The sequence below is a fragment of the Aegilops tauschii genome, chromosome 2 (assembly GCF_002575655.3).
Source record: "Aegilops tauschii subsp. strangulata cultivar AL8/78 chromosome 2, Aet v6.0, whole genome shotgun sequence".
NCBI lineage: Eukaryota > Viridiplantae > Streptophyta > Magnoliopsida > Poales > Poaceae > Aegilops > Aegilops tauschii.
Window position 1 is genome coordinate 197,675,995 of NC_053036.3, and position 23,533 is coordinate 197,699,527.

At 47.5% G+C, this 23,533-nt stretch overlaps 1 protein-coding gene across 1 annotated transcript; it reads left to right on the forward strand.

Annotated features, from left to right (window-relative positions):
* Positions 1–2,667: 2,667 nt before the first annotated feature.
* LOC109767493 (WAT1-related protein At5g64700) lies at positions 2,668–5,343 on the forward strand. Its single transcript, XM_020326246.4, has 7 exons — positions 2,668–3,194; positions 3,303–3,365; positions 3,701–3,817; positions 4,054–4,309; positions 4,408–4,563; positions 4,651–4,802; positions 4,908–5,343. The coding sequence occupies exons 1-7, from the start codon at positions 3,013–3,015 to the stop codon at positions 5,074–5,076; spliced, it is 1,095 nt and encodes a 364-aa protein (XP_020181835.1). The 5' UTR covers positions 2,668–3,012; the 3' UTR covers positions 5,077–5,343.
* The last annotated feature ends 18,190 nt before the right edge of the window (positions 5,344–23,533 follow it).

Below are 23,533 nucleotides of genomic sequence, written 5' to 3' on the forward strand. Positions count from 1 at the left end.
GAAAAAAAGTTACGGGGCTTTTAAGATCTGGAGAGGCAAAAAAATTCAAAAAATTTCAAACTGTGGTCAAACAATGGTCAAACTAATTATTCTAGAATACTGGTGTTACTAAATAATTATTTCAGTTTTTTGAATTTTGGTCAAATCTGGTCAAACTGTGGTCAAACAGTGGTCAAACTAATTATTCCAGAAATATTAGTGTTACTAAATAATTATTGTTTTTTAAAACAATAGTTTCAAACTCAAACAGTGAAATGTGTCACTTCATGCTCAAGCTAAATTCCTGAGGGTTAATAGGATTGACATCTTACTATTGTCAGGAAGACAACAAGTGCAGACTTGGAAACGAGGGAGAATAGAACCCGGAAGTTAAGCGTGCTCAGGCTGGAGTAGTGAGAGGATGGGTGACCGTTCGGGAAGTTAGATGATTTGGAATGATGAGGGGTGATTAGAGATTAGAGGATAAATTGAGCAGTGATGAGGGGTGGTGATTAGAGATTAGAGGTTAAAATAATTCAGAAATTTGAAAATCAAAAAAAAATTCAAAAAAAAATTCGCAAAAAATTTTTCAAAAAAAAAAATCATAAAATTTCCTAAAGGTGGAGCTCCACGTGGCCGCGGCCTTTAGTCCCGGTTCGTGTAAGAACCAGGACTAAAGGGGAGAGGCATTAGTAACGACCCTTTAGTCCCGGTTCGAAAACTGGGACTAAAGGCCCTTACCAACCGGGACAAAAGCCCCCTTTTCTACTAGTGAGCTAATGCTGTATCGTCCTAGGTTATAACTGTCTCATGATGAATATCATCCAACAAGTCACCGATCCAATGCCTACGAATTTATCTTATATTGTTTCTGCTAAGTTACTACTGCTATCATCACTGTTACACTTGCTACAAAATTACTGTTATCACTGTTACCGTTACTATTGCTGTTGTCACTATTATCAAAACTATCAAACTACTTTGCTACTGATCACGTTGCTACGGATAATTAATCTCCAGGTGTGGTTGAATTGACAACTCAGCTGCTAATACCTTCAAATATTCTTTGGCTCCCCTTGTGTTGAATCTATAAATTTGGGTTGAATACTCTACCCTCGAAAACTGTTGCGATCCCCTATACTTGTGGGTTATCAATGCTGGTTCTAGCTCTAGATTTGCCGGTGGCAGCAAAAATCAGATGTTGGTTCCAGCATCCCTGTGTCGTGGGTGTGCCTCACCGTCGCAGTTATACAGCTCGTCGGCCGGAGCTGGGAAAATTGCTGGAGCTAGAGATGGTGCGCTGGGAGAGTAGCCAGAGTTGTGTATAAGAGGTGGTCATGCGCGTGCGAAAATCGCCGGCCATGGGGTGGACGACGACCTCACCGGCGAGCTTGCTGCAGTGGGGGGACTCGGTGGCCTCGCCGGCGTGATGTGGTTTGCAGCGTTGGAAACGGGGGAGCTGCAGGCGGAGACGGCAGCCTCGCCGACGTGATGTGGGTTGCAACAGTGAAAACGGGGGAGATGCATCCGACGCTGGCGAAAAAATGAGTGGACAGGAAAAAGGATAAGACCGGGCTGGGCTCATCTCACGTAGGACCCACCAAGCAGGAGCGCGTGGGAGCGGGCGACCGGCCGAAGCGCACCATCTCCAAACGTTTGCCAAATAACAATAACAACCAGCAATCAAAGACTAGGATTCATTACAACTCTTACCTCTCTCTAGAGGTAAGAATGACCGGTAAACAATAGTTCTTTTTAGTAACTAAATTAGCAATTCTGTAATTAAATTGCCTTCCTGGGAAAAAGTACTCCCTCCTATAATGTAGTGAGGATTACTTGTCGTGGAAGCCGATCTTTACAAATGTTGACCAAGTTTATTGAGAAAGATATCATATCGACAATATCAAATAAGTATATGTTATATGAAAATATATTTTATGATGAATTCAATGGTATAATTTTGTATTCTATATGTTGCTGATTTTTTCTATAACCTTGGTTTATGTTTACAAGGTGTCTTCTTTTACGGAAAGGCCAAATGCCATATATTAGATAAAACCAGCCCTATAAGAACTTCCTTAAAAAGAATAATAAATTATTAGCAAGTCCTTGGAGAAATGAACACTTCCTTTCTTCTGCATCTACCGCCGGCGCTTTGTGAGCAAAACTCGTTATTGCCTCTGGGCCGCTGTCTCAGCGGAGCAATCTTGTTGGAACCCAGTATAGTTTGAAAAGGCAATGTACTGTGTCGCAGCGAGCCGTGCAAAAACTTCGCATTTGTCTCAACAAGAACCTGTTATCCAGCATATGTTAGCCGCCATCTTTGCATTTGAGAGGTAAAGATGGAGTTACCTAACAGGCATACACATCCAGCGTGAAGGAATTCTCATGCTAAAAATGATATCCAATGAGACCTGGTGCACACTTTGAACATTCAGAAGCAGCACACCACCATGCACCTGCCTTGTGTATCTCCACATGCTTTCTACATGGCAGCTTGCTTGCCCCATCAGTCACTAATTCCCCTGTCCCCTTTCGGTCATGTGTGTATGTCTGCATAATATGTGCCCAGTTTGTTACATGCAACCTCTGCGTTTTCCACAAGAAGAGAGCCTTGTGGCTCCAAATGGTAACAGCTGAGCCACTAATCTACACTTAAATAATTAGTTGGGATCGACTCAGATCACTGCCCTGTCATCTTTTCCATTTCCATGAGTGGATGCTCAGATCACCCCACACCAAGTGTCCTCCGCTCTGCTCTGCTCGCACGACTCATCCAGCATTTTCCATCCGCTTTCTTCTAGCCCCATTGCCGCATGCATCACTGATTAGGTGATGGTGCACTAGCTAGCTGCGTACCTGGGGTCGATTATCCGTGTCACTCCGGGGCGCACACAGACACAGGAGCAAGGGCATATGCTCTTACTAGGTTGTTGCGCTGGCGCCTTTGGCAATGTATATATAGGGCTGCACAGGTCTCTGCTGCTAATACCTTCACAGAGCTAGCCGCAGAAAAACACTTACAAAATCAGGATGGGTGGTGCCGGCGGCGCCAAGGCTTACGGCGCGGTGGTTCTCATCAGGGTCATGTACTCCGGCATGCACATCATGAGCAAGATTGCGCTGGATCAGGGCATGAACCCCTTCGTCTTCGTCTTCTACCGGCATACCACCGCCGCCCTGGTGCTCATCCCTATCGCTTTTGCTCTGGAGAGGTGAGATTCTTGTTTGACACCGCCTTGATCGATGTCTGTCTGCTTGTCCGGCTCGCTGTTTTATAACCTCTATATACTTAGTGTACCATGATTCTCTTGTTGGCGCAGGCAAAAGACTAAACCTGTGACGTTGAAGATTGCAGGGAAGATGTTCGTGCACGCCTTGTATGGGTATGTTAAGTTGTTCTAGCGTGAGTGGCACATAGTTCATGCAGGAGTTGTTGTTTTGTTTCAGAAAGAAAGCTAATGCATGCAGGCTCTGTGGCCTAGTTGCCCAATAGTCCTGTGTGGAGAATAATAATCAAGCTTTGTGTACCTTTCAATATAAATACGGGCACACACACTTCACAATCAAGTGTCCGATCGTGTGCTTTGAGATCTTCCAGTGTGCATGTATTGCACTGGATATCCAGAATTTGTGCATCTTGAAACTTACAACTTTCGGATTATAAATAACTTACTTATCTTATACCTGGTCTAATTCCTGACCCTTTTCTTGTTCCCAGGGTAACAGCATGTGGCGTCTTATTTAACCTTGGGCTCAACTATGCGTCCGCGACATCATCGTCGGCGTTGTACAATGTTCAACCCGTGGTTACCTTCATTCTGGCGGTCATAATTGGGTAATTCAAGTGTTATTTCTTTTCTGACCTCTTGCTCGATAGTTGTCCTGTAACTAAGCATTCCTGGTTTTCCATCTAAATCAACTAGTACATGCATTTTTTGTTGTCTTACCAAATCAAAAACTGAATGATTTACACGTAACATGCACTTAATCGGAAGTCTGCTGGACGGAAAAGCTACAATGTCGGTCGGTTCATTTCCCTCCCCTAAGAACAAATTCCATGTGATGTGACAGGATGGAGTCTATGAAGCTGAAGAAGCTCCATGGCAACCTAAAAGTGGCAGGCATTCTCTGCTGCGTCGCCGGCGTCACGGTGCTGGCCTTCTACGAGGGGCCAATGTTCAGATCTTTCAACCATCACCGGCTCTTCCAGCACGGCAGCAGCAGCAGCTCCTCCGGAGCAGGCACCTACTCCAAGAACCAGTGGGTATTTGGGATTTTCCTCATGACACTCTCCAACATTTTAGCAGGCTTGTGGACCGTGCTTCAGGTGAATATGCATACACTCAAAATTCAGGTTTCATTTTTCAGAGCTTCAGACCCTGACGTGTAGGGAATAACTGCAACTTGTTGACGGCTTTTGCGCAGGGGCCACTGATAGAGGACACTTCCAAGCTTATGAATACCACGCTACAGATCTCGTGCGCGTCGGTTCAGGCCTTCGTGGTGGCTGTCGCCGCAGAGAGGGATTTCTCCAAGTGGAAGATCGGCTGGAATATTAGCCTCGCCGCTATCATCTACAGCGTACGTAACTGAGCCTCAGAAACAATGGTCATTTGCATATTAGTTACTGAAAGTTGATTTGCTTCTCCATGGGATAAAAACATGCAGGGCGTGATCGTCACCGCGCTTTCGTACTACATGCAAATGTGGACGATCGCCAAGAGGGGGCCGGTGTTCCTCGCCATGTCCATGCCACTCACTCTGATCTTCACAATCATCATATCTTCGTTCGTTTTAGGAGAGGCAGTTAGCCTAGGAAGGTACGCGCGCCCAGAATTGCTCATGAAACTTCATAAATGTGCAACTAAACTCTACTCTATTACTATATGTAAGCTGAATTTTGTGTTATTATATTTCCTGAGCAGTATAATTGCTGGGATACTGCTGATTGGAGGCCTGTACAACGTCCTGTGGGGGAAAAGCATGGAGAGAAAAGACGACGACACGAACAAGATGGGTGGCGGTAAACCTGCCGTGGAGCTGCAAGACAAGGAGCAGGCCCGAGTGCCGGATGATGCGGCGGCAAAGGTCTGAGCCAAGCAACCAGTGATAGGCGATGGGACAGAAAAGATTGTGTCAGGGCATACTACTGGTTCCGGACTGTGTTGGAAAGCAATGCATGCACCGTGAACTGGCGGCAGGCAATGCAATCGACTCAGGACGATAAGATGGGCAGTGCGCCATTGCTGTACCCACTTTCTGCCTGATGGTTTCCTTTCAAGTAGCTAGTACCAGACGTCTCCCGTCGATGTTGTATATGTACCGAATCTTAATAAAAGAAGTTTCAGATGCTTTTAGTGAGCTCCTATGTCTATGTGGGTAGCTTCAGCACGCACTATTTTACGGGCATCAGATCAGGTGCCCTTGCTTTTGGGGTCACTGCTGTGTGTTCGCCACCATGTCCATGATGGCCAAAGTCCTGACGGCGAAATATATTACGTACGTAGTACAGTGGCCACTGATGACTGGTTAGGATTGACAATATCCTGCGTAAACAAACAAGTAGCAAGTCAGCTCCAGATCAGTGCAAGCAAGTGGAGCACATAGGATAGGAGTAGTAATATATTTGCAAAAGGAAAGAATTAAGAAGCTCTCCCATGCCAGTACGGATGTACGGCGACCACATTGTCGTGGTTTCACGAATCACGATGAGCCCTGCCGTGGAACAACTCGCCCACTGTTGATTGATTGATTAATCGGATCCTGAGTTGGAATTAGGAACTGCTGCATCTCAGTGGAATGTTTCCCATGTCGTGTAGAAACTGGACTCGTGCATGTCATGTCACTCGGTTACACGTCGGATCAAAAAGGCCAAGGGCGATCCAGAAGGTCGGCAGCGTTGCGTGAGCCGGCGGGGCGATGCACTCGCGCGGGGCACGCGAAACTGCCGCTCAAGATCGCGTGTGGCTTGCACTGTTGCAAGGTCGGGCAACGCCGATCGAGTGCCACTGTCTGTCTACCAGCAGCTACCCCGTGTGCGGGTGGCGTGCCCGCGACCGCGCGCGCACGTCCATGCCTGTTCCCTTGTCTAGGCCTTGTCCTCCCCTTGTCTTTCCCTAGCCCCACCATCTCCATGCCACTCTTTTCTCTCCCAAAACCGCCGCGCTCCCACCCCCGCCGACATGGCTGACGCACCCGCCGCTGTCCCGGCTGAAGCCGCACCCGTCTTCATCTCCATCATCATCTTCATCACCATCCCATCTCCATTCCGTTTTAATACCGATCTCTAGTGGATCCCTAAGTATATTACTCTGATTTGTCGCCTATGTTTGTTACCACTATTCGTATGATGCTTGCTGTCCTCACGTGTGAATAATTCTCTAGTTATCAGAGATATGAATGAATCTTGGTATGTATAGGTGTTGACCGCTAATAATGATATGACATTCTTCGTTGACTGTTTAATTTAATAGCCTCTGTGAATTTCGTGAAGAGGGCTCACTTAGCGTTTCCGTCTTGTATGGCCATGGAGCATATTACTATTGTTATAAAGGTTAAGATGTTAAGGTAATTCAAGGTGACGGTAAAATCCTCTCTTCCTCGCCTTTGCAATTGGAGGAGAATAACAGAAGCCACGTCCACTGGAAACCTCTTAATTGTCGTAGTGAGAACCGAAGTGGGGAAACTACAATGATGGCATCTGTTATACAGAGTCTACTTAGAGTAGAATGTATACTATACCCGGATATGATCAATTACAAACATCAAGAATGACTCAATTATCCAATTTAAAACTATGCAATCACATATATTACATTAGTCACATGCCAATGGGAATTCCGGACTCTGGGAACACTTTAATCCTCTTGATGGTTTCATTGCTTATTTACCTCGCTTGCTCTTTTACTTACTTTAAGTTATTTACTTTTGTTCGCACTCTACTCAAAATTATTACAACCTTCCACCTTCACTTTGCTTTACGTCTACAACTAACTTGCAGGCACATTCCCATAAGTCTCTTTAAGGGACAAAATTCAATTCTTGCACTCCTTGTGGGATCGATACTTTTATATTTCGAAAAGGCTACAACTAAACCATGTGCACTTGCAGGCCATCACCTACACACACAACAGAATAAGGTAAAAATAATAAAATCTAATGAAATAAAGGATTATGGAATGATCATATTAAAAGGTACCAAAACTAGTAGATATGCAAAATGGGTGACGTTGTCATAGCCCAGGGGTGCCTTAAGACCCGAGAAGTTGGTCCACAAGGCCGACCCAAGATACCTAGGCCGCTATATGGTCTGAGCCATTAGCATGACTTGGGGACCTCGAGAAGAAATGAGCCGGCATCCTTGTAGTGCAAGACAAGGATGACAAACTGCCAGAAGATTCTTAGACTGCCTTTGAATCAACTAGGACTCTATAACCCTAGGGCCCTTCCTTTATAAGCCGGGGCTAGGCTAGTGGCACACTTTTAGTCATCATCCTTCAGTGCAACTACGATCCTTGAGATCTGTCATGTACTTTGTACAACCCATCACTAGTACAACAAGCTCCTAAACAAACGGTTTTTAACCCCTTTCCGCGACGGCATTTGGAACCGTCGCCAAGTGAGTGTGGGCGATAGGGGGGTCCTTCCCACATGACCCAGAAACTGTCGGGGATATGCCCTCCTGGTACACATGTTCGGCAAAATGAGGTCGTGTGCGACCGGCGAGCGCTCAAATACGTAAATACATACAGTAGAGCTAAAAAAATATAATTATACGGCAAAATTGTTTCCGGTCGCAAGTACATCCCACACAGTCAGTCCCCGCTAAACGTTTCCGTTCGTATGTACATCCCACACAGTCGCTCCAAGGAAAACGTTTCCGTTCACAGGTACATCACACACAATTTTTCCCGTTAAATCGCTTGCGTTATTGAATATATCACACACGGTCCGTGGAAGAAACTGTGTGGCAAAGGCTGTCCATCACACACAATTTTCATGTGGTAAACGTCTGTGCAAGGTGGCCTAACGCAAACAGTTTTCAAGAGAAAGTCGTGTGTGATTGTTCATTGATCCAACACGGTTTATTCCTAGAAATTGTGTGTGTTGCCTGAGGTCATCTCCCACGGTGTTTTCTCATTGACCTTTGCAATAGGAAAACTCAATTAGCAAGCTAATTGGCCAATTAGCGGGCTAATTGCCCTATTATTAATATTCCATTTACTAATCTAATTGACATTCATATTAAGCACATAATATATTCCATTTTCATAATTGAAATACATTAGAGTACAACATCATATAGCTTCAGCACTCAGCTACCCCACTACACAACTACACCAGGACCAAGTTTCACATGCAACATCTATAACCTTTCGAAATTAGCATCATAGACGGTACATAGACAGATGTATCTCATCTGGAAAACTGCTAAAGCAGAAGGCGAATATTGAGCCTTCATTGATGTTGAAGGTCTTTGTAACTTTAGGCCAGTGTCTGTGGATGATTGACCGTCCATATTTCATCCTCTTTAGGAACACTTCAATATTGAACCGTGGGTGTTGTATGAATACCTTCCTCGCCTCCTGACCATACAGGTGGTTTGAGAGGTAATCATCAGTGAACTGCTTTGGAAAGGCCTGGAAACAAGGATGTGCATAAATATCTTCTCTATATTGGAAATGAGGCAAAGGAATAAAAAAAGGCAAGGTATAATAGTTAGTAACATCCTGTAGTGAACTGATGTCTTCTTCATTGTGCAGACAAAGATCTTGCTGTTTTTTGTCGCTAATTTCTTTATCCTAACAATCTTTGTGAGTTTCTTGACTTGACTGATATTCATGGACAACTCATTTCCCCATATGCAAAAAGGGTCGAACAGTGGGTCAAAACCTCTGACAGCAGGACCTACATGTGCAAGACGAAATTGTTAAAAACCTAAATATTAGAATGGTTCCTGCAATTGCACAATAATGTGCTATTAGACAACGGACCATGCACGTGCTAACCTCGATTGTAAACCTCAGTGCTTCCCATTGTTTCCCTACAACACATATAAGGTAGTTAGTCATCAGGTTAAGTAAGGGTTCGCATGCTATCAGTAAAATATGTTGATGAAAAATAATCACATTACAGATTCATTAGATTAATTCAAGCCACACGGAAAATCCATTTATCCAAACCAAGCATGATTAAGAACTAGGAAATATAGCACTTGTATATGTTTCTCATGTATTAAGTACAGTCAAATTCGATTTATTGCTCACATGCACAATAATACAAAATTCTACCCACGACAATTGGGCATCGCATTGCAGAAGTAAACCAAGCAGTTAATAAACACCACAACAAATGAACCAAACATTAACTGAGCACCATATTGCACAATATAACATACTCCTAATAGAAGATCAGAGAGTTAACTATAGTCAATTTTAGCAATTGTATTTGTTTCTCATGTATTTACTACAACCAAATTCAATTTATTCCACACATGGTATACAATAACAGAATGCACCCACATGGAAGATAATACAAAATTGCAGCCTGAAGAATCGAACATCACATTTGCAGAATTAAACCAAACAATTAACTGAAGACGACAACTAATTAACAAAACAGTTAATAAGTGAGCACCACACTGCACGACATATAAAACATATACACTTGAGCAACAGATTGCATGGTAAAATTAGATAGCACAATTCACTAGAATTTGTGAAGGAAAGGCAGGAGCAGCACACGCAATGGGTAAACCGGGCATGCTTAACCGGCATAGCTAGCAAATGGCAAGGTGCTCCTTCAAGATCTGGGGGTCGGCACTAATGGCAGCCATCGCAACCTCATCCGCGCGTGTGGCCGCGATTTGGTTCTCCGCTGCCAAATGCTCCTTGAGGTCCTGGCTATACTGCGTGCACCATGGCTTAGGCCGGCGCTTATTTGGTGAAGGGTTGGTGATTTGGATGGAAGGTGTCACGCTCGCACCGGTGGTAAGGGCATGTGGGGTGTGGAAGGAGGAGGAGGATGGGGGTTGGGTGTGGATTACCTGCCTGGATAGGCGAGGCTGGGGAGCGTGAAGGAGGGTCGCCGGCAAGGAGGCGGCGGCGCTGCAAGCAAGGAGTGAAGGTTTCAACTTGGAAAGGAAGGCGGAAAGAGGGGAAATGTGGCTTTTGGTAAGGGGGAGGGGCGGGGAGGTAGATATTTCTGCGGAAGCCGAAAATTTGGAATCGCTTCAGCCAAAAAACTGGCGCGCAAAGTGTCATCAGACACGGTCCCTTATTCAGAACTGTGTACGATATGTGAACATCACAAACGATTCAGGTAGCTTAACCTGTGTGTGTTGAGTTTGAACGTCAAAAATTTTGGTTCGAATTTCCTTGGTTACAGTGGTCATCCACGTCATTGCATAATTTGGGTACTATACACCGACGGTGCTCCAAGATATTTTGTGCTGCATCTCACACGGTTGGTGATAATAAACTGTGTGCGATCTACTTGATTTATCGTCTTGATCATTTGAAATTACGTAATGGGGTCACAGCTACAAAGGATGGTGTTTGAATTGTTAGAACTTTTATCTGCAGTGAACCCTTTCTTAGCTTGATCCGTCTATGGACTGGTGCAAGCATCTTGGAGTTGGAATAAACGTTTTGATAGTGTGATCAAAGCATATGGTTTTATACAGACTTTTGGAGAAGCCTGTATTTACAATAAAGTGAGTGGGAGCTCTGTAGCATTTGAAATATTATATGTGGATGACATATTGTTGATTGGAAGTGATATAGAATTTATGGATAGTATAAAAGGCTACTTGAATAAGAGTTTTTCAATGAAAGACCTCGGTGAAGCTGCTTATATATTGGGCATTAAGATCTATAGAGATAGATCAAGATGCTTAATTGGACTTTCACAGAGCACATACCTTGACAAAGTTTTGAAGAAGTTCAAAATGGATCAAGCTAAGAAAGGGTTCTTGCCTGTGTTACAAGGTGTGAAGTTGAGTCAGACTCAATGCCCAACCAGTGCAGAAGATAGAGAGAAAATGAAAGCCATTCCCTATGCTTCAGCCATAGGTTCTATCATGTATGCAATGTTGTGTACCAGACCTTATGTGTGCCTTGCTATTAGTTTAGCAGGGAGGTACCAAAGTAATCCAGGAGTGGATCACTGGACAGCGGTCAAGAACATCCTGAAATACCTGAAAAGGACTAAGGATATGTTTCTCGTTTATGGAGGTGACAAAGAGCTCGTCGTAAATGGTTACGTCGATGCAAGCTTTGACACTGATCCGGATGACTCTAAGTCACAGACCGGATACGTATTTATATTGAATGGTGGAGCTGTAAGTTGGTGCAGTTCTAAGCAAAGCGTCGTGGCGGGATCTACGTGTGAAGTGGAGTACATAGCTGCTTCGGAAGAAGCAAATGAAGGAGTCTGGATGAAGGAGTTCATATCCGATCTAGGTGTCATACCTAGTGCATCGGGTCCAATGAAAATCTTTTGTGACAATACTGGTGCAATTGCCTTGGCAAAGGAATCCAGATTTCACAAGAGAACCAAGCACATCAAGAGACGCTTCAATTCCATCCGTGATCAAGTCAAGGAGGGAGACATAGAGATTTGCAAGATACATACGGATCTGAATGTTGCAGACCCGTTGACTAAGCCTCTCTCACGAGAAAAACATGATCAGCACCAAGACTCCATGGGTGTTAGAATCATTACTGTGTAATCCAGATTATTGACTCTAGTGCAAGTGGGAGACTGAAGGAAATATGCCCTAGAGGCAATAATAAAGTTGTTATTTATATTTCCTTATATCATGATAAATGTTTATTATTCATGCTAGAATTGTATTAACCGGAAACTTAGTACATGTGTGAATACATAGACAAACAGAGTGTCACTAGTATGCCTCTACTTGACTAGCTCGTTGAATCAAAGATGGTTAAGTTTCCTAGCCATAGACATGAGTTGTCATTTGATTAACGGGATCACATCATTAGAGGATGATGTGATTGACTTGACCCATTCCGTTAGCTTAGCACTTGATCGTTTAGTATGTTGCTATTGCTTTCTTCATGACTTATACATGTTCCTATGACTATGAGATTATGCAACTCCCGAATACCGGAGGAACACTTAGTGTGCTACCAAACGTCACAACGTAACTGGGTGATTATAGGTGCTCTACAGGTGTCTCCGATGCTACTTGTTGAGTTGGCATAGATCGAGATTAGGATTTGCCACTCCGATTGTCGGAGAGGTATCTCTGGGCCCTCTCGGTAATGCAAATCACTATAAGCCTTGCAAGCAATGTGACTAATGAGTTAGTTGTGGGATGATGCATTACGGAACGAGTAAAGAGATTTGCCGGTAACGAGATTGAACTAGGTATTGAGATACCGACGATCGAATCTCGGGCAAGTAACATACCGATGACAAAGGGAACAACGTATATCGTTATGCGGTTTGACTGATAAAGATCTTCGTAGAATATGTGGGAGCCAATATGAACATCCAAGTTCCACTATTGGTTATTGACCGGAGACGTGTCTCAGTCATGTCTACATAGTTCTCGAACCCGTAGGGTCCGCACGCTTAACATTCGGTGACGATCGGTATTATGAGTTTATTTGTTTTGATGTACTGAAGATAGTTCCGAGTCCCGGATGTGATCACAGACATGATGAGGAGTCTCGAAATGGTCGAGACATAAAGATTGATATATTGGATGACTATATTCGGACACCGGATGAGTTCTGGGGGTCACCGGATAATTATCGGAGTACCGGGGGGTTATCGGAAACCCCGGGGGGGGCTAATGGGCCAACATGGGCCTTGTGAGAGAGAGAGGAGGGGGCCATAGGGCTGCCCCCCCTCTTGAGGAGTCCGAATTGGACAAGGAAGGGGGCGGCGCCCCCTCTTTCCGTCCCTCTCTCGCTCTCCTTCCTTCCCCCTTCCTCCTCCTAGTTGGACTAGGAAAGGGGGAGTCATACTCCTACTAGGAGGAGGACTCCTCCCCTCCTTGGCGCGCCCCAAGGGCCGGCTGGCCTCCCCCCTTGCTCCTTTATATACAGGAGCAGGGGGCACCCTCGAAGACAACAGACATTGTGTTAGCCGTGTGCGGTGCCCCCCTCCATCATAATCCACCTCGGTCATATCGTTGCAGTGCTTAGGCGAAGCCCTGCGCTGGTAGCTTCATCATCACCGTCATCATGCCGTCGTGCTGAAGAAGGCCTCCCTCGACACTCAGCTGGATCAAGAGTTCGTGGGACGTCACCTAGCCGAACGTGTGCAGATCGCGGAGGTGCCGTACTTTCGGTATTAGGATCGGTCGGATCGTGAAGACGTACGACTACATCAACCGCGTTGTCATAACGCTTCCGTTTTCGGTCTACGAGGGTACATGGACAATACTCTCCCCTCTCATTGCTATGCATCACCATGATCTTGCGTGTGCGTAGGAATTTTTTTGAAATTACTGCGCTCCCCAACACCTCCCGCCTTTGGGCCACGGCGGCGGAGTGGGAGATGGCCCTGGCTTTCGACGGTGGTGTGGCGGCAACGGCGGCCGGCAACAGCTATCGACAGGCAGCGGCGGCGGAGCGTGTGGTGGGTGTTCCGCGCACACCCAACAGGGACGCCACGCGCACTACACTACGCCAGGGACTGCGCCGCCACCGCGGTGTAGCGTCCCAGCTGGAGCTGTCCTCTGATGACGGCGGAGTGGCTGACCGACGACGACGAACCGGTGCCATTGTCGATTGTGGGAGAAGCAGACGAGATAAGCTACAGGGAGGGAGGGAAAAATGCGACACAGGACTCGCCGGCCGTGAGGATTTTTATAGCAGGCCGGTAAGCATTGGGATTTTGAGGGATTTCACCGAGTCGGGCGGGAAGCTTGCGCGGTAACCTGCGAGGTTGCGTGGGAATGGGCTCACCAACGATTCATTGGCGCCACCGTTTGGCCAAAAGAACGCCCCCGCGCGCTGCGCAAACTTGCGCTGTAAGCCGTCTGTGGCAGCGGGGTGACAAGACGTGCGAGAGGAGGATACAGTTAATAAAAAGCGTTTGCGATTTAATTGCCTACTATACCCCGTCCTGGTTTATAAGTAGGATTTAACTAATAAAATACGAATGCATGTCGCCATATATTATATCGTTGGAGTTATTATATCGTTGGAGTCGTATTTGAACATAGTTTCCAGCTATTAAATTTTTGTAACATGCATTAACACTTTTTTGGTTAAATTTAAGGTTATACACTAGCAAGCGTTTGCCCGCAACACACATGGCTTATTCCATCACAAACAGCTCTGATGGATCAACTGTCTACCACGTATCGCACACGCAACTCTAATCTGATTCGTGCTTGATGTCTCCGACATCGCTCGCACAGTTCGTCTTATTTGCGACGTATTACTGTGCTATCCTCTGCTCGCGTCCCTCGGCAAGCTCTGCTCGCCGTTAGGCGCCGCAGTGCGCTGTGCTCGCCGTTAGGCGCCGCGGCGCGCTCTGTCGCATCCGTCGGCGCGCTCGGCTGGTGGACAGCTTTTTCTTGAGGCGACCGCGGAGCGCTCTGCTCGCGTCCCTCTGCGCTGCTCTGCCAGCGGTTGGGCGTGCGCACGATCACGTCGGGGGGCCAATATGCATGCGGTTGCGCCGCGCGTGTTGCCACGCGATGCAGTGACGTGCGGCATGATGGAGTTACGCGCTGCACATTAGAACTGCCATCAGGGCCTGCCGATATTCCTGGTCGTCCGACTTCCCATTTAATTCCCGCGGCCATTATAACCTTAGTCTCTTCAACCTTTCGATCGCGCCCCACAACACAACAAGCACGCCCACGATAACACATAGAGAGGGAATGTCCGGCGACGCTCCAATGGAGTTCGGCGAGCATAGAGTGGAGACCCACGCGAGGGAGACGGATCTCTCGGTGGTGTACACCATCGACCCGGCCGTGGTGGACTACTACATCAACAGCGTTGAGCAGTTGCTTGCTGGAGACAAGTACACGGTGGTTGGCATCGACCTCCGGTACACCGTCGGTCGTCCCGGCATAGATCAGAAGGTTGCCGTCGCCCAGTTGTGCGTGCGCCATCATGTCCTCATCTACCACTACTGCATGGTCACAGAGCCTTGCGACTGTTTCAACAGGTTTGTCAACAGCACCGACTACAAGTTCGTCACGGTGGATACCAAAGACGATGTAAAAGCGCTCAGTGTTACGGGCTTGGCCTGCAAGAACCTTGTTGAAATCCATGACCACTACAGGGTCTGGGGCAGCACGAAGCAGGACTCCCTGGTCGAACTCGCCTCGTCCATCATCGACCCCTACTACGAAAAGATGAAGCAGGATGCCTAGAGAACAAGCCCCCTATCCTGGCACAGGGCCTGGATGCGGCAACTGGATGAACCTCACCTCAGGTTCGCGGCCAAGAGCGTGTACACATGCTACGAGATGCACAGGCGGATTGTTGACATGAGAAAGTGCCTCGTTACCCAAATCGACGAGCCCGGATCGAGCCACAAGCAGAGCAAGCGTCACAAGAAGTAGATGATGATCAGATGATCGTTTATGCTAGTTAATCATGCATGTAATATATAGTTTACTTTATTGGTGTATGGAAATGTCATGTGTGTAGTAGCCACCTATGTAATTATGCATGTAATAGTTTACTTTGGTGTGTGCAAATGCCATGGTTGTAGTAGCCACCTATGTAAGTGGATGTTTAATTTGGTTATGCAAGCATGTCCTTATAAATGTGTGTGTGTGTCTATATATATATATATATATATATATATATATATATATATATATATATATATATATATATATATATGTATATGTTGTTGTTCTGTATGCAATCCCATCGCACAACACACACGTCTTATTAGTAGCAACCGTCTGTGTTATTATCGGTCTTCACACACATTTTTGATTACAGACCTGTTTGCCGCGTATCACACACATCTTGTTAAGTTGAACCGTTTCTGTTCTCATGTCTCAACGCAAACAGTTCATCCGAGTGAACCGCATGCCGTATATCGCACACACCTTGATATGGCTGACTGTTTCTTTTGTATTGCCTAATCACAAACAGTTCATCCGAGTGAACCGTATGCTGTGTATCACACACGCCTTCATCTGGCTGCCCATTTCTTTTGTTCCTCCTCATCGCAAACAGTTAATTGAACTGAACCGTATGCCCTTCATCGCACACGCAACTAAAACCTGAACCATGTTTGATGCATCCATCATCGCAAACGTTTTATACATTTCTGACGGTTTTCATACAACACCATTTGCGATTATTGCATCGCACACAGTTTCTCGAAGGGTCTCTGATCGTAGTCTCGCGTTAGCATCATCCTGCAGTAGTGCATCTAATGAATACACCAAGGGCATGAGTAGGGTTTTACCTTCATAGCCACGGCCTAAACCTATCTAGGCAAGTCGTGTCTTGTTTCCCCTCTGGGATTTTTGGCTAGTCGCGTCACCCAAATGAGTGGTCAGCTAGAATTCACAATGACAGTGGCGGGCCAGGCATGAGTCCTGATTGTGAGAACCTATATCCGAATGGGATGTGAAATCAATCGCGGTGCCTTCGCTCCTAGCATATGTTTGATTTCGGCATGATGAACTTCATCACTAACTCAACGGGGCAAATCGAGCCCATCAGCACTTACAGCCAAGCTAGACACTCTTCTTCGGGAGCCTGGAATTCGTCGCCGACTCGCACGGTGAGCTCGACCTGTGTGGCCTGGAGCCTTGTTGGAGGCAGGAGCCGGAGACGATCTTCATTAACCCACCCACCTCCCAATTCATCGCCAAGTGGAGTCACTCACTCAATGACGTCCTCGAGGAGCGTGAGGCGAAAGAGGAGGAGAGCGACGAAAGCTGCCCTGAGGCCATGTCGGTTCGTCCTCGGCCTTGGCAGGAAACTGCTTGTTATGGACAACATCGACAATGATGGGGATGCCGCCAATGCTGAGGAAACCTATGATGACCTCAGCGAGGGGCATCACGCGAAGCAGCGAGGACTAACACCCACCGCTCAACTCCTCTGCACTGATGACACGTGGGCTAGCGAGGGGCAGCTCCCTGGCGCTCTAAGCAAGGTATAGGACAAACAATTGGAGGGGCATTGGCGAAGTGCGAAGAGAGAAATGCGATGAACGTGAGTGTCCTGTCCAATGCCTCGAGGGTGAAGTAACTACAGTTAATTGGAATCTCGAGGGGCGCGCCTAACCCTTCTGGAAACGTGATGGCGGTCAAAATTCAATGCAAGGCTGCATGCACATGCTGGCGTGGCATGCGAATAGGAGGTATGGCTGTGCCACTGTCATGCAATCATCGTGTTGTCTCATTCTGTACCATCGACAGTGGGCTCCATGACAGAAGCTGTGGTCAAACACTCCCCCCTGGTGCGCGCACACAATTGACATGACATGTGGTGTGTCCATTGTGAATCCTGGTTTTGCTAACCTTCTGGAAGTTTTTGGTACGGTTTTAGTTCTGGTAATTTTGTTTCTAGTTGTTTATTTCCAGCTTTGTCTGGTTTTACTCTTTTTTCCTTTTCCTTTTTCGTTTTTATGTTTCTTTTTCCCTTCCTTTTTTTTAAATTTTGCAACTTTAAAAAAATGTTCAATATATTAAAAAAATGTTCGCTTTACAAAAAACTGTTCAACAATTGTTCATGTTTTATAAAAAGTTGTGTTTCCAAAAAATGTTCAGAATTTCATAATTTGTTTGTGTTATGAAAAAATGTTTGGAATTAGAAAACGAGTTTTCAAAATTTGTTAAAAATTCTAAAAAAATTCATTTCAAATTTTGTTCCCACTTTTTAAAAATTGTCCCCAAGTTGTCGAAAATTGTTCGCATTCCCAAAAAATTGTTTGAGTTTTTTAAAATGTTAAAATTTGAAAACTGCTCATGATTCCAAAATTATTTACTTTTTCTTAAAAGTTTGTGTTCAAAATTTCAAATATGTGTCTGGTAATACTCCCTCCGTTCCTTTATATAAGGTGTATTTTTCTGGGCACGGTAATGAAGACACATTATTTAGGGGAATGTTTTAAAAAAAACACCCTTAACTATTTAGGCGGCTAGCAACTTATTTAGAGGCAACTAATAGCTAGCAATCAAATAATATGCAGTTGAATCATGCTACGCGGGAATAAAATCAATTGATGGGGAAGTTACGAGGCAGTCAAAAAACTTACCCGTCCTCGTGCCCTCGTGCGAACTCATCTAGGGTTCCCTGCCTCTCGCCGGTGCTAGTCAGCCTCGTTTCCTATGGTCCTTGGACCATGGAGGGGCGGTGGATCCCGGCCCTTTGCTTTTAGGTGTTTTTTCTGAATTTTGTTTAGGATTTGTGCCATGCTCAAGAAGACGAGGTGGCGGTGACTTTTTGAAGATGGAATAAGGTCCTCCCCGTCTATCCCCGCCCGGTGATGTTTCAAGAGTCGTCGGAAGGCGTGTGGAGGTTTGTAACACCCCGAGAATCATGCTACAGTAACTCTCTGAGATTAAGCTGATCATGTTGCTAAACAGGGCTTGATCACAATTGCATCAAATTTCTTTTCAAACTCCTAGTTCAAACTTCAATTAAAATCAAAGTGAAAAATAAAAGTTTTCAAAAATTTGAACAAAAATGTTCGGTGGGTGCCAAATAATACACTGGTAATTATGGTGGAGAAAACACATTTTTATAAAATACCTAAATACTTTTAAATGAAATAAAACAGAAAAAAAAATAAACAAATAAAAAGAAAACAGAAAACAGAACAGACAAAGAAAAAGAAAAAGAAAAAGAGAGAAGGCCCTTCCCCCCCACTGGACCGCTGGCCCAACTGGGCCGACCCCCGGCCCAGCCGGCCAGCCCACCTCTCCCCCCTCGCCCCCTCCCCTGTTCCCCCGACCGGGGTCGGAACAGGGGCCGTCCCCGCCGCACCCCCTCGCCGGCGACGGGGAGGATAAGGGCGCCAGCTCCCCCCGCCTCCTCGGGCCTCTCTCCCACTCGCCCCGCTCTCCCCTCGGCCTCCGCGCCTCCCTCTTCCACCCCCAGATCCGCGCCGCTCTCTTCTTCCCCACGCCCGACGCGCTCGCCGCCGTTCCCGTCGCTCACACGGCCACCGTGCCCCAATCGCCACCTCGCCGTGCCATACGCCGTCGCCGCCCTCGACTACACCACCCCCGCCTCTCCGTTGGAGCTCGGAGCCACTACAACGGCCTCCCCGAGCTCGTCTTCAACTTCGAACGCCGGCGACCCCCTCCTTCCCCGGCGCCGACCTGCTGCTCCTAAGCTCTCACCGGCCTCCGTGTGCCGCGCGGTGAGCCTCTCCCCCCTCCTCCCCTGTCCTTTCTCTCTCGCGCGCCCCCTAGCTTCTTCCCCGCGCGCGCCCGAACGCCGCGCCGCGGAGCTCGCCGCCGGCGGGTCTCCGGTGACCTTTTGGTCACGGGCTCAAGCCCGCAGCACTCCCCACCGCACGTAGATGCCCCCCAGCCCCTCCGCTTGCTCAATAGCCCGCCGTAGCCTCGTTTCCGTCGGGCACCCGTGCGCGCCGCCGCCTCCGCCGCTCGCCGGCGCCGACTCCGGCCAAGTCCGGCGAAGCCCCGGCCGCCCCTGGATGCGGCGCTGCGAGCCCTTTCGAATGGGCCTAGCCCCGCTCCTCCCCGAGCCCGTAGCGCGATTCCGGCCAACTCCGGCGAGGGGCCGCCGCTGCTTTGGTCGCCGGAGTTGCTCCGGCGCCGGCCGCCGACGTGGCTGGCCTGGGCCCCCCCAGTGCCACTACCAGTGGGCCCGTGGGTCCCAGTTGACTGGGTTGACCCAGTCAGGTGCTGACTGGGCAGGCCCAGCCACTGACATGCGGGCCCCGCCGCAAAAATAAAAAAAAAGAAAAAGAAAAGGAAAATGTTTTATAAATAAAAATAATTAATTAATCTAATCACTCACTGACAGGTGGGCCCAGTAGTTAATTAACTAAAAATTAAATTAGTTTAATCCTCTGTTAACCCACTGTCTATGACAGGTGGGTCCCCCGTGTCAGTTTTGACCAGTCAACCGGACTGTTGACCGCTGACGTCACTCATACGTCATGCTGACGTCATATCCCTTTTCTGATAATTAAATAATTCCAGAAATTCAAATAATCTTTGAAAATTAATATCTTTTAAACCGTAACTCGGATGAAAATGTTTTATATATGAAAGTTGCTCAGAACGACGAGACGAATCCGAATACGCAGTCCGTTCGTCCACCACACCTCCCTAACCTATCGAACTAGCAACTTTCCCCCTCCGGTCCGTTTGTCCGAAAACGCGAAACATCGGGAATACCTCCCGGATGTCCCCCCCTTCGCCGGTACCACCTACTGTCGCGTTAGGACACACCTAGCACCGTTCATTGTCATGTCACGCATCGTCATGCTTATGTTTGCATTGTATTTACTGTTTCTTCCCCCTCTTCTCTCCGGTAGACTACGAGACCGACACTGCTGCTGCCCAGTTCGACTACGGAGTTGACGACCCCTCCTACTTGCCAGAGCAACCAGGCAAGCCCCCCCCCCCTTGATCACCAGATATCGCCTATTCTTCTCTATACTGCTTGCATTAGAGTAGTGTAGCATGTTACTGTTTTTCGATATCCTATCCTGATACATAGCCTATCCTTGCTACCACTGTTGATACCTTTACCTGCAATCCTACATGCTTAGTATAGGATGCTAGATTTCCATCAGTGGCCCTACATTCTTGTCCGTCTGCTGTGCTATACTATCGGGCCGTGATCACCTGGGCGGTGATCACGGGTATATACTTATATACTTTATACATGACACATGTGATGACTAAAGTCGGGTCGGCTCGTAGGAGTACCCGCAAGTGGATCTTTGTGGCGGAGCGACAGGGCAGGTTGAGACCGCCTAGGTGAGAGGTGGGCCTGGCCCTGGTCGGCGTTCGCGGATACTTAACACGCTTAACGAGATCTTGGTATTTGATCTGAGTCTGGCCATTTGGTCTATACGCACTAACCATCTACGCGGGAGTAGTTATGGGTATCCCGGCGTCGTGGTATCAGCCGAAGCCTTCGTGACGTCAGCGACTGAGTGGCGCGCGCCGGATTGGACTGGAACGCCACTAGGCTAGGTCTGCTTCCGGCCGCGTACGCAACGTGCAGGTGTGCATAGGGCGATGGGCCCAGACCCCTGCGTGCATAGGTTTAGACCGGCGTGCTGACCTCTCTGTTGAGCCTAGGTGGGGCTGCGACGTGTTGATCTTACGAGGCCGGGCATGACCCAGGAAAGTGTGTCCGGCCAAATGGGATCGAGCGTGTTGGGTTATGTGGTGCACCCCTGCAGGGAAGTTTATCTATTCGAATAGCCGTGTCCCTCGGTAAAAGGACGACCCGGAGTTGTACCTTGACCTTATGACAACTAGAACTGGATACTGAATAAAATACACCCTTCCAAGTGCCAGATACAACCCGGTGATCGCTCTCTAACAGGGCGACGAGGAGGGGATCGCCGGGTAGGATTATGCTATGCGATGCTACTTGGAGGACTTCAATCTACTCTCTTCTACATGTCGCAAGATGGAGGCTACCAGAAGCGTAGTCTTCGATAGGACTAGCTATCCCCCTTTTATTCTGGCATTCTGCAGTTCAGTCCACTGATATGGCCCTTTACACATATACCCATGCATATGTGGTGTAGCTCCTTGCTTGCGAGTACTTTGGATGAGTACTCACGGTTGCTTTTCTCCCTCTTTTCCCCTTTCTGTACCTGGTTGTCGCAACCAGATGTTGGAGTCCAGGAGCCAGACGCCACCGTCGACGACGACACCTACGACACTGGAGGTGCCTACTACTACGTGCAGGCCGCTGACGACGACCAGGAGTAGTTAGGAGGTCCCAGGCAGGAGGCCTTGCCTCTTCGATCGTTGCTACTTTTGTGCTAGCCTTCTTAAGGCAAACTTGTTTAACTTATGTCTGTACTCAGATATTGTTGCTTCCGCTGACTCGTCTGTGATCGAGCAATTGTATTCGAGCCCTCGAGGCCCCTGGCTTGTATTATGATGCTTGTATGACTTATTTATGTTTTAGAGTTGTGTTGTGATATCTTCCCGTGAGTCCCTGATCTTGGTCGTACACATTTGCGTGCATGATTAGTGTACGGTCAAATCGGGGCGTCACAAGTTGGTATCAGAGCCGACTGCCTGTAGGAATCCCCCTTTCCACACTCCTTGGCCGAAGTCGAGCCTAGACATTACAAAACTTTTACTAACATGGCTGTGTGTCTTACGGGCCCACGTCGCCATTGGGTGGTACTAGTATCTTTTACTCCTCGACCTTTACTCTGGGACTCTGAACTCTCTTCTACTCGGGTTAAACGAATTTACTAACTTTAACACTAGGATCCCGTGACCGCATTCACCCCAAAGTTGGATAAGCCATAGTTGTTTCCTAGAATAGTATATTGAACAATTCACACACTATCATTTGATTCCTTTGAAACGTCTTTGCTTTCAGATGGAACCCTCGAGGCAGGTCGTTCGTCACACGACGGCCATTGGTGCCTCGGGATCACCTGCGGTGCTAGCTGAGATGATGACCTATCTGGGTTATCGCTGGCACCCTGAGTACACCGTCTACGAGGAGTACCAGGACTTTAACCAGGAGCAGTACCGTGCCATCGTCCACCTCTACTCTCGGGAGTACGACTCCACTACTGTGCTGCACACCGCACATGGTGTTGGTGTGACCATCGATATGGTTGTCCACGATGCTGCCTATGCTGCTCTGACACGTCTTCGTGGAGAGTATCAGGAGTTGGACACCTCCCCTTTCAGGCACATTGCTATCGCATCTGATGTTGGTGCGGAGGGATACTATACTGCTGCCTACTCCACTGTCACCCGAGAGCCCTTCTACCATCAGCACCTGGTTCTGCATGCTGATGGGCTGGATCGAGCTAACCGAGCTCTTTGCCACGAGATGTACACCACCCGTCAGCACCTTTACCGTGCTCTGACGCTGCTGCACCCCTTTGTCCGATCTGGACAGGTACCGCGTACTGCGATCTACCCAGCCAGGACCGTGATGCCCCACGGTGTCGGTTGGCCAGAGGTGGGAGGCTACTCTCCCGCACTTGGCCCTCTTCTGCCACCTGAGCGTCGGGCTCTACACCTGAGTATCCGTGGCCCCCAGTCTGCTGACGTGGAGGGCTATCCGTTGCCTCACTACCAGCTGTCGGGCTACGATTACCTCCACAGTACCTCTTGGGACTGATGTAGGCTTGCTTGTAGTATTAGTTGCAGTCGCCGCGAGCCTGTGTGCCGCCTATGATGTTTTAGTCTATGTACTGAACTCTATGCATGACCCCTTTTGTAAAGTTATGCCGACTACTATGTAGTAGCTATCGTGCTCCTTTCATTATGCATGTTTCATCATGAATGATTCTTGTCATTGCAAATTTCTCAATGCTGAACTACCCCTGTTATATATTAGCAGGATGGTTAGACCAGGTGGTCGTGGTCGTGGTGGCG